The sequence below is a fragment of the Tachypleus tridentatus genome, chromosome 8, assembly GCF_004210375.1.
Source record: "Tachypleus tridentatus isolate NWPU-2018 chromosome 8, ASM421037v1, whole genome shotgun sequence".
In the NCBI taxonomy this organism is placed as follows: domain Eukaryota; kingdom Metazoa; phylum Arthropoda; class Merostomata; order Xiphosura; family Limulidae; genus Tachypleus; species Tachypleus tridentatus.
In genome coordinates, this window is record NC_134832.1 from 60,812,229 (window position 1) to 60,828,686 (window position 16,458).

A 16,458-nucleotide genomic window follows, 5' to 3' on the forward strand; every position below is an offset into this window, starting at 1 on the left:
CTTTGTTGTGGATCAACTGTATAGAACTTAGACTACAAAAATGTCCCAGCTAAGCCTTTTTCTCGTTTTGATAAAGGAAAAAAATAAGTTTAAGGCACGTTAAACTCTCTCCACAACAGAAACAAATATGGTTTGCAATAATAATAAAATATTTATCGATCAAAAACGAGTTGACCAGTTTGAACAGCAACTACTACCATCATCACATTGAAAACTGCCCGTTTTATACTTCAAAAGGAAAGGAACATGACAACTATGTTTTTAAATATTAGATTGTTAAAAAAAAGTTTTACAGAACATTATATTGTTTGAACCATTTTCTTGATTTATAATGGAAATAATGTAAAAATTATAAAAATATGCTAAAACTAAATTAGAAAAAGATTTAAACAAGTCTTTGTATTATGTGAAACAAAACTATCTGTATAAACAGATGCAATAGCCCAAAAATGTAATGTTATAGAAAAATTGACAAATTATTTCTGTGTCTCACTCTTATGTCATTCTGTGAAAACAACATGACTATGAAAAATAATTTACATTTTTTAAGTAATTATTTTGTAGCAAATTAGTTTAACCTTATACTTGAAGAGAATTATCAAAACTATATTAGACAGACACTTTACATATAGTACTCAAACACAAGATATATAATATTATGAGGTTAATCTCTTTCAAGATTTATTAGTTACTGTAATGATTGTTCTTCCTCTAAACTAAGGTGGTCATATGGTGTCCTAAAACACTGTGAAACAGCTAAATTAATGACATTACTCACACTATCAAATATTTGTTTTACTCAAATCTTAGGCAACTATTACTCCAACAGAATTAGAAATGGCACAAAGAATCTTACTTTGGTTTTATAGGATCTATAGGCACATCTTCTAACAGATCATAAATATAATTGTTGTAAATCTCTATGTATGATACAAACACAGAGAAGGAATTGTCTTGGTTTACAACATCGATGACCGTTTCATCTGGTATTCGTTGAACCCATTCAAACTCTGCATCTCGTCTATAAGTATACAAGATTTATAAATTATTTTAGTCAAACTTTAGTTTTAAAAACAATACCAAAATAAATACTGTATTAATTAAGCCTGACAAATGTTTTTAGTGTTTCATAATCACCTTTAGCCAAAAGTTCAGTATAATTTTGTTCTTTTGTTGTTTGATATAATTATAACATTTTCAGAATGTATAAAATTACAAAAGGGAAATAAATATTTAGGGTGTTGTTTGAAGTGTGTGTATATATATAACTTTTTGATATTACCACTAAGCATGTATTTTGTCAAAAAAAAAGTCTTTCAATGGTATAAATCACCAACACATCTCACATAAAACCTAGTTATTAAACAATCAACATTTACAATGTTATAATGAAATGGACATTTCTAATATGTTAGAAGCTGCGAGTTCATTACCTGCAAATAATCTTTAACCCTACATGCACAGAGTCGGTCTATTGGACTAAGTCCATATTGAAAATTTAATATTTACTCTAGATTCTAGTTCTATATTTACTTAACATATCTTAATGACATATTCAGCAAACATTACCACTATGTTGTAAACAAAGTACAAATTTAGAAGAGTGTTTCTAGTATAGGTTTATTATTGAATTTACTTTAGTCAGCCTGACAGATTTACTGATCTATGTGATGGTAATATCTTTAAAAAAAATGTCATCTTAGTTTCAAATTTCATTTATTTAACCTCTGGAATTTCCTAAATGAATATGAAGTTGCTGTTTTTTTAAGCAAGACTTATTTTTTCTACCCTAATACTATATCAAATCAATCCACTTGACCAACCTTGTAATTAACACAAAAAAGTGAAATAAATCTTAATTATTTCTGTTTTCTTTCTAGAATGACTGTAGTTTGTAACAGAAAATAATTATTTATCCTAAACAGCTTCAAGCTTGTACTGTTTGCACCCGTTTTCATTTAATTTTGTCTTATTGCACTTTTAACTGTATAAATACCTCAGATACAAATAAATCACTCAGCAGGAGTGTCGAAAGTTTAAGGTGGATAAAATATTGGGTTATCTCATAAGCCTAACTACATGTTCCTCACACATTTCTCAAATAAATTTTTTATTTCTATATAATTCCTTTTTATCTAACCCAGTAAGTTTTTAACTTCTGCATTTTTGTTGCATTTGTTTAAAAAGAATAAATTAAAAATAACACATTCAACACTTATTTCAGGATTGAGGCCTTTCAGAAGTCAATCTTTATTAACCTTAAATTTTGTTAAGTTGGTAGTCTGATAAAAAATTTACGTAGAGGAGAAAAAGAAAAATCTGAAACACAATTCAGAACAGAAACATCTTCTGGCATCCAGAAGTGAAGTGTGAGAATTCATTTAAATATTTCCTTTCTAAATTAAAACAATCAACTCATTCATAACACCAAAACTTGAGTTGTAAACCATATTGTGATGCCAGGTTTATTAATGCACACTAGTAAGAAAAATGTTTAAATTTTGAACATGGCTGTGTAAAAGCTGCGACATGCTCACTATGAAACCCACCCATGTATATTAGGGTTAAAGCATAATATCCTTAGTTGGAGAAACAAGATCACTGAAATTCAAAATATGCTCAAGCATCAACCAAACAATTGTACTTGACTTTCCTTGGAGATACTAAAAATTATCAGTAATGTAACTGTAAATTTCTCATTTTAGCCAACAAAATGTAAATTATCTTAACACATTGTTCTATTAAAATATTATTTACATGATTTAAACAAATTTAGTTGTGCAAAGTTTTTCACAGAAATAATTTTAGCTATTTGCCAACGTTTTTGGTTTTTGTTTACCATCAGCCTTAATATGCAGTTCACAGATAAAAAGGTTTAAAACAAAAATTCAAAATTCTTTACTACTGTTTTATAAATGTAATGTGAAACATTAAAAGCTCATACAATACCACAAAATCTAAATAACTGAAAGATCTAGAAATTAAATTTGAATGAAACACTTTAGAGTTCATTATAAAACAAGATAACATTATGAAATATCTCTGTCCTTGCACCTCCAACTTACCTTTTAGCTCTTGGTGTTTTCGGAGTCATTGTCATAAATTGACTTTGTTCTACCATTGCTTCAGCTTTTGTTTGGATATCAAAACCATTCATCTTATCAGATTTAAAAACCTACCAATACAAAACTATCATTTACTAAGTGGTATAAATACCAAGTAACAGATTAAAACAACAAAAAAAAAAATTTGTAAAGTGCTTAAAACATAATACAATATTTAGATAAACTCTGAAAATATTGGCATTTCTGCTTATATTACGAATTATTAACTTCTGATCAGAACAAGATATAAACTAAGATCAGAACTACAAATTAACTCAATAATTAATATAGGTAATATACAAGGTTTAAATAGTCATAAAACAGTTATAAGAATTAGAGTGCATTATTTCATGACTTTATTACCCTCACTGTTAGAGATATTTTAACTGTTTTTTGCCATAATCCTATATATCTCAAATGGTTCCACCAGATCAGATACGTAATAACTGAAAGACATTTCATTAAACATACTGTGAGCTGTGTCTAATACAATTAAGCTGACTGCAACTATCTCCTAAAAACATGAACAGTTTACTGAGAAGTAACAAACCTTAAGTACTACTCAAGATGTATGTGATAATAAAATTCAAGAACCCAGCAATAATAAGAATTCAACAAAGTAACAATAATATTAAATATGATAAAGTAAGAATACTAATCTAACTGAACTAAAGACATTAGTACAACAGATATTAACTTAAGTCACATATCTAAATTTCTTCACTATTACTTTAACAGCCAGTTAAACTAACATGTAGAAATGATAGCAAAAGTTGTCAAAATATTCTGAATGCTATATTTTCACAAAAAATTATGATTACAATAAAAACACACTTTCATAATTTTTATGTTAAAACAGATTAAAAAATTCTAAAATATGTAATACATTAAAAATTGATTAAAAACTTGATTAACAGTTAAAAATGTCAAATTTAAACAAACTGCTACATAAACTAAAAGTTGAAGTGAACTAGCCAACTTATTTACTATCAGGTAACAATTTCATGCAATATGAGTTAACAAGCAAGAGCAACGAGACAGTCAAACCATAAACTGAAGAATATCAGATAAGTAAATCCCATATATTTGAAGATCAAAATAGGAGATATTCTACAACCTTAGATCTCACCAAAACAGAACATCTGAATTTTATACCCTCCAAAATAGCCACAAACTTGAAATACTGGTTAGATGTGTTGTATAAGCTGTGGGTTCTTCTATCAAAACAAATCTCTTGGATATTAGAAATAACACTCAAACTTCTATTAACATTTGTTCGTTCTCATCTAGTTGACACCAATGATTATTTTCAGCTTATTGGAATTTACCAATGACAAAATCCCTAATAATAGTATCCTTTTATAGCTTTGATCTCACTTTACTAGACCCACCCATATCTTTCCAAAAAGATGTAAACACAGTCATCTTTCTATAGCTCAACATAACTATGCTCTGCTTGAGCCATTTATTCCTATCCAACAAGGAATTAATCCAGACATGCCTTTTTTTTTTCAGATCAATACAAAAACTATACTTTGTTACAATTATTCATTTCTATCCAACAAAGAGTTAATATAGTTTTGTCTTTTTTTTTTTTTAATCAACATTAAAACTAAAACTGATCTCCATGGAGTTCCCTAACTTGTGTACAAAAACTTTGGAACATGTTTTGAAAATCAGCTTCATCATTAACTTAAAAAGAAAAATTAATAACATAGTTGTCACTTTGCAGTAACTTTCATATCTTCATTTCTTATTGCATTCGGTAAGATGGTTTAAATAGTCTAATTTGCCTCTATCATTTTTCATGCCAGGTCCATGAATGGACCTGGAAAATGCTTAAATTTCACACATCTATGAAAATAGCAGACATAAGATAGCAAGTAAAAGCCATTGCTCCAACATTATCACTCCCATTACTCCTAGACCATAATGTGGAGTATCATTTAACCAGTTTACAAGATCTTCCAATGCTTGTAGCAACTCCAATAATTTGGTTAAAGCAGAAAGTCCAAGATTTTACATCAGAATGACCATCAAGAAATACCATGAAGAGTGCTATTTAAAAAGCAAGCTTTAAGAACATAACACTACTTTTAAGACATTACTTATTAACCCTAAGATCACTAATATCAAAAAATAATGTGAGGGAATCTGAATTGCCTACACAGATTATAGAAATTTCAGGATTTTCACTTATACTGGATTTCAATCACTCAGCATTTAAACTTGTCATATGATGACTACCAGAAAATTAATTGTATTACAAAAATGCAATAAAATCTAGCTTACAGTATTTAGGTGCAATACTTGCAAACAAAGAAATACTGATAAAAGCGAGAGAGAAATCTGTTTGGAAATGTATGGAACATCTTCAAGCTATTATGATAGATGATTGTGATAATTATTGTATCAGTACATTTTATTAATAAATACCACGTATCTAAGTCTAACAATCTTTTCATGATTAATAAAGAATTGATGTGATAGGTATCTTGATAGACAATACAAGTACCTCTATCAAATCTGTAACATCAATTAAGGAAGGAAACAAGAAGGGTTTAAACTAATAATTTTCCTTCGCTGATAATTTCAGAAAATTAGTGTCTGAAGTTGTGTTTGTGGGTTTTGGCATGTTAACACATGTGTGTATATGGATACTTGTCTTGTATTTCCTGGGCAGACTGATTTCCTGCTGTCATCTTTCATAAATAAAGTGCAGCTTTACATCCATTTCCCCAATAGAAAGACTAAATGTTACACAAAAAAATGACACAAAACAATAGATAACTAAAGTGAAAGCAACGTAATTAATGACCATGTGTTATGTGAAAACTGCATATACCACTGAATAACTGACAAGTTTCCAAAATTTTGATATTAAAATAACAGAAAATACATGTTATGCCCAAACATCATACCTGCATATTTCAAGTATGGATTTCTAAACTTAGATGTGTATATAATCATGAATGAAAACATTTAATCTTGTATTCTAATGCTCATTGTCTTAATAGTATTATAATAAACCATAGTGTTAATAATGTGTCTGCTTGTATGCTGATATTTGAGACCATATTGTTGATTTTGCTTTGAATAACATTAGTGGTTGGTTTTCCCACAATTACTCTTGTGTTCAGCAACACTTTTAAAACTAATTATTCAAATACACTAATACTTTCTGGTTCTGTAATTACTATATTAAAAATCAGTTGCAACAACTAATTATGGATGTTTAACAGTCATTCTGGTAGTTACATATGCTTACACATCTTTGAGCCTGAAGATCTTTGATGCTGTTAAATATTACATCCAAACATCGTGGAAGAATTCCTCCATCCTGTGGGGTTCCTGTCATTGTGTAAGTCTTTCCAGATGATGTAATTCCATATGTAAAGAGTAAACCTAGAAAGAAGTGAATAAAAAACACACAAGAAAAAATTACTAAACTATTCAAGAATATTAATACTAACTTTACAGACACAAAAAATTCACTTTCATAACACACCTATAATGAAACAAGCTATTAATAGTACAGTTATCAATAACTAAAACCATAGATAACTATTTTTATCCATATCATTTTCCAATAAAATCTTTTAAAATAACTACCAAATATTAACATTCACAACTGAAATGGATACATTTATAGCTCATGTAAAAGATTTTAAGAAACTACAAAACTTTGAGTCTTGCGAACATTTACTACCATCAAATCTTACACGACTAAAAATTACAGGTTTAAATGGCTTAGTAGTTTAAAATTAAACACAGAGCTACACAATGGGCTACATATACTCTGCCTACCACAGGTATTGAAACCCAGTTTCTGCCACTGGAAGGTAGGTTTAAATGGTAAAAGTTGGTAAAACATTAGAAATCTAATAGTCCTAAAACTTTAAAAAAACAAATCCACATTTTTTTCTTTCAAAATTCCTCAGTTTATCCATTGCACCTCAAAATCCTAGGTGTGTAAAAAATAGTATTTCAGATTTTGTTTTTCCCATGGGTTAATGTCATAACATTATCAAGTTTTTAGTTGATACCAGAACTTATCAATTGTTTTTGGTATGGTAAACTGAATTAAACATTTTTTTAATTGGTATAATTAAACAAAAACAAGTTGCTCTGTTATATCATGTATGCTATCATGCTATCATACAATAAAACTGGTCACCCAAAGCAAATGTTTTTTGGGTTTTTTTCATGTGAACCACCAAGAGTGAGTAAGTCACTATCTGACCAATACATGATGAGGCTTTGAACAATGCCATATGGCCAGTATTATTCAATGTGGATGTGGTAAAAGGCACGAATAAAAAGTATTCATTTAAACATATTATAGAAGCAAAAAAGGAAGGTGCAAGTGATGTTGAAACAAATACATGAATATTAAAATAAAACAAATTCAATACACAAAACCTTGCACATTATTTTAACCACAGCCCTATCTCATGTCTAAAAATGGCCCTTGAATAAACAAGAGGAAATGAGATAAAACATTATAGAATTCAAACATGCTTATTGCAAAACATTAAGACTAACAGTCAAAAACCAGTAAGAAGCAAAACAAAACCAATGAACTTCAGAAACACACTAAAGCAAGGCAGAAATGGTATTAGTTAAAACAAATACCAAAAAAGATGGAAAAGACATTGGCTAAAGCAAATACAAAGACTCATGTTCAAGGGTACTAGCTGTTACAAGGGCTGGATCTATCCCAAAATACAATAGAAATTAATAAACTAAATAATAAAGATGCAAAAAGTTGAAATATATGTAATGAAAATTTCATTAATTATAGTCAACAAATGGAAGCAAAAACAGGTTTGATCAACCTGAATGTTTGTTTTCGTTAAGCTACATTGTTGAAGCTACCAGATCACAGAAAATACAAAAAACCTTGTTGAAAAGTAAACCATAATAACTTGTTAGTTCCAGTAAGTTATAATTTTCAATTGTCATTAATATTTTATTTACACCAGAAGGTAAAAGAATCATTATTGGCTGAACAAACTGTATCAGATTGAAAAGAAACACCTTTTGTTTTTTTCTGCCAGCTTACTAGATCTTTCAACATCATTCACAAGCCTTTAAGTGAGAGTAAAGGCCCACTAATGCTACAATCAGTATCTGCTCAAACCAACAATATTTTACTGACTAATAGGAGAAAGAAAAAAAAGCATTCCACTCACAGGTTACAATATTACTCAACAACATGGTACTTTAATTAGGAGCAGTAATTACATCAATTAAGGTCATAAGCTAACTGATCAATCAAAATTCCCGTTATATTTACTTTCATGAAAATGATCAAAGTTAGGGTTTCTGATTATTCCAACTATCCAAGTAATCAAAATACTGCTGTTTGTTTGTTGAGTACAAAGCTACACAATGGGGCTATCTGGGATTTTCCCACTTTTAACCTTATAATAAGTTGGTTTACTTCACTTTTGTTCAGCTAATGGTGATGTGGGGAGAACTTGTGATTTGAGGATTTTTGGGTTTGATTGTTATTGCAACCAAACTTGCTCATCCTGTCTTTATTATGACAAAGCTACTAAGGCTATTTGCAACTGTAATTAATGGAATTCTCAATTGAACAGTCAGTACTAAAAATGATGTAATTAAGTTTATGTAGTCTTACTATTGTAATATAAAATTAACCAAAATGAATGTTAATAAAATAGATTAAGATATTCAAAATAATGGATTAATGATAATTAGATTCCATCATAACATCAGAAGAAACATATTTTAAAGAAGAATTATACGTGAAGCAAAGTTTCACAAAAAGATTCAAGCACACCTTCAAGTGTCATCAACAATAATACAGTAAACTATGGTAGAAACCGTATTCAAAGTTACTAAATAGCACAAATAAACTTATGCATGTATATTTATAAATAAAACTTCTGTTAAATGCAGCACATCCACTCAGTCAGCATTGCATTTATAACTATCTTACTTAATGTTTACTTACCATTTTTGCCATTGATGACGTCCGATACAAGTGGTAAGGCAACATTGTCGAATAAGGATTTCTGAGAGGTATTTTCATCAAACACAAACCTATAGGTATACTGAATCTGTGAAACAGAGAAGTCTTACATAAGAAAGGTGTAAAAATAAATTAAATATTACAGGTAATGTATTTTTTCTTTCTAATAAAGTTCAAGAACTATCAAAAAGATGAAGTAAAATTACTACTTGAGAGTTAGCACAATGTTATTTCTACCAAAAAACAAAACATGCAAAAACCGTGCGAAAGAAAATATATTAGTTAATCTGTTATTGAATCAAGTATTAAGAAAATTTAGAATAATTCACCTCCTTTGAATTGTTTTTGTATGCTAAAGATCCACCTGGTGGTACTAGTTGCACAACAGTATTGCTAAGTGAAGTCACACAAACTAAGTCATTCTGATTTTCTAGTGGACGTAAACGACAGTATACTTCAACTGGGTCTTTCACTATATTTTTTGGAGGCTTTGGTGGGGGCTTCTTGGGAGTTTTACCACGTCTGTGTCCCACACAAAAAGAAAAAAGAACATTTAACTTTTATTTCACTCTGAATATGTCCAGAAACACACATTTACAAAACACTAACACATCTTGTACTAAGAGAATTCTTCTCAAAATTTATTTTCAGTTTCAAGAAACAAGATCTAAAGCAGATCCAATGTACATGGTTTTATAGATTTCAGTATATAATACTAAAAGCATGGTATAACAAACACCAATATTTAAGAATCATACAAAACCATATAAATATCTAAATAAGCTCTGTATTTGACTATGTCTAGTACTCACCTTAATTTTTTTATAAAGCTTTTTACAAACAGCTATACATAAAACTTACCTAAGAAAATTACATCAGTAAGCATTGAGGAAAGACCAGTTAACTGAAATGTAGGGTGATTAGATGGGAGAATTTGGTTGGTTGGTTGATTTATTGTTTTATGGCACAAAGCAGCTAGGCTATCTGTGCCAAACATCCAGTAAAAAGTTAAAAGTAAATTTAGTAAAATTCATAAAAGTAAATTAAGGTAAAACAAAACAAAATTAAAAACAAACAAACATAAATAGCATAAAACCAATGTTTACATCTAGTCTACAACATTAAAAGATAAACTACAGTAATTCAAGTTATAAAGAACTTTCTGTAGTGTAACTGTAATTATCATAACTCACCAGGAAGACTAACAGGTAAGTACAAAAACCACCATCAGTCACCTGTAGTTGGCCTTTCCAGTCCTGGTTCCGAGTTATTTGACATTATGGCCATTTTCAAAAAGGAAAGTAATAAAAAGGTTTTAAGAAACGTGTAGCAAAATTATAATAATAACTCGCCAGGATGACTGATGAGTAGTTCAAACAGCAGCATTAGTCACCTAAGTTGGCCTTTCCAGTCCTGGTTTTTTTGAGTTATTTAATGTTACGGCCAGTTTCTAATTTCAAATTGAACTAGATCAGGGGTTCCCAACCTTTTGGCACTCGTGACTTGAAAATGTAATTGATGAAATAAAATTAATGTTATCCCAAGCTACTTCTAACAAGGCTACGCGACTCCTCTGCCAAGGCTTCGCGACCCTTGGGGGGTCGCAACCCACCGGTTGGGAACCCCTGAACTAGATGAACTGTGATTTTTAAAAGGGAGCCACATTAAAAAGGTGTAATATATAAATTTAAAAAGTTAAATGGCATTAAAAAGATTAATGGCCTTTAAAAAACTAAAAACATTACCAAGGTGGACAGTGTCACCATCACACTGTCTAACGTTACGGACAAACCTTGGAACAGAATATGTTTAAAATGGTGCTGTTGTTGAGAGTCGTAATGATGACAAGAAAGTAAAATGTGGCTTATTGTGATATGAGTGTTACACAAACTACACACTGGTGCATCAGTTCCAGATAAAAGGAAACAATGAGTTAAAAAACTGTGACCAATGTGTTGTCCAGTTAGAACAACTTCTTTCTGGTCCTCACAGAACAAAAGATAGCCAAAGACCAAACATGGGTCAGGCCCAGCAGTGATACTGCCAGAGCAGATAGACTTTGCTGCAGTGTCGGCGAGCTTGTTCCTGTGAATACCAACGTGGCCCGGAATCCAAAAAAACTGGAGAGAAGTAGATGTTAAAGAGAAATGGGCTAGTCAATTTTGAATATCGGTGAGAACAGGATGTGAACTAACATGAAGCAATTCCAGGACCAGTAGAGAACTAAGCGTGTCAGTATAAATAGTGCAGTTTGAGTACTGCTTAGCTTCTATGTGATCCAGGGCAAGAAAAATACTATACAGTTCAGGAGTGAAGACAGAAGCTGTAGAAAGGATTTTGCATGCAACCACCAAACCACAACAAACCATGGCAGAGCCCACACAGTAACCTGATTTCGAACCATCTGTACAAATAGGAATGGAAGGATGGTTCAAAAGATGTTCAGCAAACAACAGACAGTATTTCCAATCAGAAGTGTCTACTTTTCTCAGATGACTAAGATAGGTCACAATTGAGGACTGTAAGAAGCTATGCTGGGATGGACTGACCAGTAGATACAGCAATGTTATCCAAGGACAAGCCCAATTCATCCAACTGTGCCTGGATACTGGAAAGGAGTATTGGCAGACCATCTGTTATGAAGAAGTATGGCCTACCAAGGAAGAAAAACACAACCCCAGGTGGGATGCTTTGGTAAGGAAATAAGTTTCGAAGCATACAGTAAAGACATTTGCAAATGGCAGAGGTGCAAAGAAGGTTCATGAGACTATATATAAGCTCTGAACTGGGGAAGTGCAGAAAGCCCCAGTGCAGAGCAGAGGTCCTTGATAATGAATAGGGTCTAGCATCTTTAAGGCTGATGGTTTGGCAGAGCCATAGACCAGTGATCCATAGTCGAGTTTCGATTGAATAAGAGCACGATATATCTTTAGCATAGAACTTGCTCCCCAAGTGGTGGAAGAAAGGACACAAAGTATGTTCAGTGCTCTTGTATATTTGACCCATAGTTGCTTGTGTGGTATAAAGGTTAGCTTATGTTCAAAGACAAGCCCCAAGAACTTTGTTTCAGGGACCACAGGCAGTGAAACTTCACCAATACGGAGTTCAGGATCAGGGTGAATACCCCATTTGCTGCAAAAATGCATGCAAATTGTTGTAGAGAGAGAGGAGTTAAAGCCATTTGCTGTGGTCCACTTCAGTAAACAATTGAGGGCAGTCTCTAGCTGTCACTCAATATACCTCACATTCAACGACTGACACGAGATGTGAAAGTCGTCAACACAAGAATCCATTTGCAACAGTGAGAGGGAGTTGTTCAGTGATGGCATTAATTTTTATACTGAAAAGTGTGATACTCAGAAAACAGCCCTGAGGAACTCCAAGTTCCTGCAAAAAGAACGGGAAAGTGTCGAACCCACACAAACTTGGAATCTCCTGTCCATTAAAAATTTTTAATAAAAAATGAACAAATGGCCATGTAACCCATATATATGGAGGTCTCGCAAAATGCCATACGTCCATTTGTATCATAAGCCTTCTCAATGTCAAATAATAGTAATACAAGATGTTGTCATTCGAGAAAGGCTTCTCTGATTGACGTTTCAAGTTGAATCAGTAAGTCCATGGTGGAACACTGTCGTTGGAATCCACACTGGATAGGCAAGAGGAGGTTGTTTGATTCGAGGAACCAAACAAGATGAGCATTAACCATCTTCTCTAAGGTCTTACAGAGACAGCTCAAAAGCAATTGGACAGTAGTTGGAAGGAATCTTGGGATCCTTCCCAGGCTTAGAGAAAGGTAGAACAATAGCCTGGTGCCAATCATCAGGTAAAACATTCTCCTGCCAGATCTGGTTAAAAACAATCAGAAGAATAGCAAGAGATGGATGGTGCAGCATGTCATAGCATACATTATGAGGTCCAAACGATGTACTGCCAGACCAATGAAGGGCCAATATGAGTTCCACCAGTGTAAAGGGAAGATTATATTCATAGAGACAATCAACTCGAAAGGAAAGAGGTGATTGCTCTGCCCGAGTCTTGATGGCTAAGAAGGTGGAAGAAGAAGCAGAAGTGCTAGATACCTGGCAAAAGCTTTCACCTAGAGTATCAGCAATGCTCTGGGTATCAGCTACTTCCTGGCCATCAGAGAGCAAGATTGAGAGGGGGACAGAATTAGATTGCCCACTAACCTTTCGAATCTTGTCCCATATGACTTTGGAATTGGTGGTAAACTTAATCCAAGATTCCTTCTGGCTTTGACGTCTTACACACCGAGCATGTGCACGGGCCTGCTAGAAAGTGATGCGGTTCAAGAGTGTGGGATATCTACGGAAAGTACACTAGGCCCGTCTTTGAGGCTTCAGTGAAAGAGGGCCAATTTACCTGATCCAGCAGCCACCAGGGCCTGTGGGTTGGGTGGCATCGACCACAGCCAGTCTCTCTCAAGATTATAGGAAAATGATCACTGTCTCATGGATTATTTCCAACCTTCCATGAAAAATGGGAGAATAATGAAGGGGAGCAAATTGAGAGATCAATAGCAGTAAAGGACTGACTAGGTGCATGGAAATAAAGAGAAAAACCAGTATTGAAAACAGAAAGTTTGTGATCAGAGAGTATATGCTCTACAGAGAAACCCCTCCTATCAATATCAGCACTTCCCCAGAGGGGATGATGTCCATTTAAGTCCCCCAGGATGAAAAAGGAAGACAGAAACTGTTCAATGAGAGCATCAAGGTCTGGTTAATCATATGTCTCTCCAGGCGACAGGTAGCAAGAACAAACAGTAATGGTATGATCCAAGGAAACACAGATGGCTACGGCCTCCAAGGGTGTGTTGTCGAGTGGGAAAGACAGGATGGGCACATGCTGATCAACCAATAGTGCCACCCCTCCATGCACTCATCCATCACACAGCCTGTCATTTCTGTACAAAGAAAACCACCAAAAGGTGACTGTATCAGCAGATTTCAGGAATGTTTCCTGTAAGGAAAGACATACAGGATGGTAAGAAGCAATCAGTGTTTTGATATCATCCAGATTAAAACGTTAATCTCGACAGTTCCTTTGTATCAGGGTGGCCATTTTAATTTATGTGTTGGCAAATTGGGTGAAGAACCCTTCTGTTTGCAACCATGTCTTTTTTCCTTACTGTCCTTATTCGACCTCCATGGATCCTGCCTTGGCCCGATTGGGCAGGTCTTTGCTGTTGGAAGAGGATTCCAGTGACTGATGACGTGAATGAATTATTGTTTTGCATCTTGGGGTAGGAAAAGAAGATGTATCCGAAGAAATGCCTGTACCTGAAACCAAAGGATGTGGATCTTGGGGTTTGTGGGGATGTACGTAAGGGACAGAAATATGTGTTGAAGTTGATTCATCAACCTTTTTTAATCATGGAGGTCAAAACACTTTTCATTTGTTTGGAGAACGATTCTTTTGGAGGCACAGAGAGATCTGTCTGCACTCCCGCTGTAGTTGCGAAATGAAGTGCAGCAGCATACGTCCGAAACAAATGGTGGACAGCAATTTTCGAGCATCAGGATAAGTAATGTTATGAATTGTTTTCAAATGCTACACCTCTTTTTCTTCCAACCATTCAGGGGAAGAAAGAAAGTAGGACAAATGAGAGCCATTACAACTGATGCAATGAGGGTCCATTTCACACTTGTAGGCATCATGGTCCTTGCCACTGCAACAAGCACACATCAAGGAACCACAACATGACGTCTTCGAGTGACCAAACCGCTGACATTGGAAACATTGGAGAAGGTTTGGAATGTATGGCCATACTTTGCAATTAAGATAACCTGCCTTGATGGTGGCAGGTGGACATAGTGATGTAAATGTGAGAATGAGGACATTGGTCAGTACCATAATTACATCTTTGCGAGTGGATAAACACCTAACTGCAGAAACTCCTTGGGTGGAAAAACCAGAGAGAATCTCAGACTCTGGGATGTTCTTCAATTCACTCTCAACAATAACTCCTCGTGATGAATTCAAAGTAGCATGAGGTGTAACCTCTATAGGTATATCCCCAACTGCCTTTGAATGCAACAGGAGTTCACTGTGTTGATATGTGGATGTTTCCACCAATATGTCACCAGATTGAAGCTTCTTTACTGACTTTTGAGAGCCAGCAAGCCCCTCTAGTCCCTTATGAATAAAAAAGGGAGACATTTGCCCTAAAGGTTTGTAGGAAAGTGAGTGCAATATAAGAAAATGAGGTACTACAGGTGGTATAGGTCAGATGGTGAGGATTGCTGCTCAGAATCTTCAAGATGTGGTCATTTACCTATAGACTGTTTTTCACTATTTTATAAAGATTTTTAATTGGAGTATCCATAATAAAGAAATAAATTTCAGTGCCCACTGACCCCACCCACCATGAAGCCATTCGAGGGAACAAACTGCAATGTCAAACAAGGACACCGCAACAATGCCAGGGTTTCATGAGCATCATGATACAATGTCCACAACACCTGTTGAGAACATCCAACACTGGTACTTGGTTGACCCTAGCCCGAGTGGACCAGCCAATTGACCCAAGGAGGGCCACCCATCTACAGGAATTCAAGGCCAAAATGGTGTGTTAAGAGTTGGACCCCTAAACCACCAGGATCCCCTCCTCCCCTTCACAGGTTGCCACACACAGCAAACACGTGGGTGGATGTTTAGATCCCAGAGGAGGTAAACTGAAAGAACAGAACCTTCCCTGAGAGGTCCCTTCACCACGTACAGGAATCCACACAGAGGAGTGGATGGGAGAAAGCAAAAGGTTATCATCAACAGAGTTCAATTAAACAGTTCACCTGTAACTAGTCGTGTGCCTCTAGGCCAGTGCTTAGGCATTAATTTTGTATCTTCATTAATAATTTTGATATAGACATAATTAATAAAGTTTGCCTGTGACATTAAACTCTTAGGTATTTTTAGCTATATTAAAAATGTTGAGGTACTACAGACCATTAATCAGTTGGACAAATCTAACAGATGCCCTTTAATAACAATGCAACTTAATTCATTTGGGTTACATGTCTAATATAGGCAAGAACACATTCAACAACATACAGAATAAGAAACTTGGTGAAACAGGAAACTAGGACATCAAAAACAATGTATTGAGAAAAGGTTGGCTAAAAATGTAAAAATTAAGAGTAATAATTTATTTGAATACAATAAGGGTAAACAAACTGTTACGATGATGGTAGGACCCTTCAGGGATGATAAAGGATGATTTCTATCTGATGATAATTCTGAGATGGATGGGTTATAAAATTTTGCTTTTTCTTCAGTTTTTCAATGAAGGTTTGAGCTGTATTCCACATCTTGACCAACAGATAGATG

General features: G+C 33.8%; 1 protein-coding gene across 2 annotated transcripts in view; it reads right to left on the reverse strand.

The window, feature by feature from the left end:
• LOC143222480 (kinesin-like protein KIF23) overlaps nucleotides 1-16,458 on the reverse strand; it is a 40,990-nt gene that overhangs the window by 20,308 nt on the left and 4,224 nt on the right. For both annotated transcript variants that reach the window (XM_076449073.1, XM_076449072.1), the window contains exons 2-6: nucleotides 9,435-9,627; nucleotides 9,088-9,193; nucleotides 6,373-6,509; nucleotides 3,066-3,175; nucleotides 857-1,021 (exon numbers count right to left, since the gene is read on the reverse strand). In XM_076449073.1, the coding sequence (XP_076305188.1) occupies nucleotides 857-1,021; nucleotides 3,066-3,175; nucleotides 6,373-6,509; nucleotides 9,088-9,193; nucleotides 9,435-9,627 (711 nt within the window). The remainder of the gene's footprint in view (nucleotides 1-856; nucleotides 1,022-3,065; nucleotides 3,176-6,372; nucleotides 6,510-9,087; nucleotides 9,194-9,434; nucleotides 9,628-16,458) is intronic.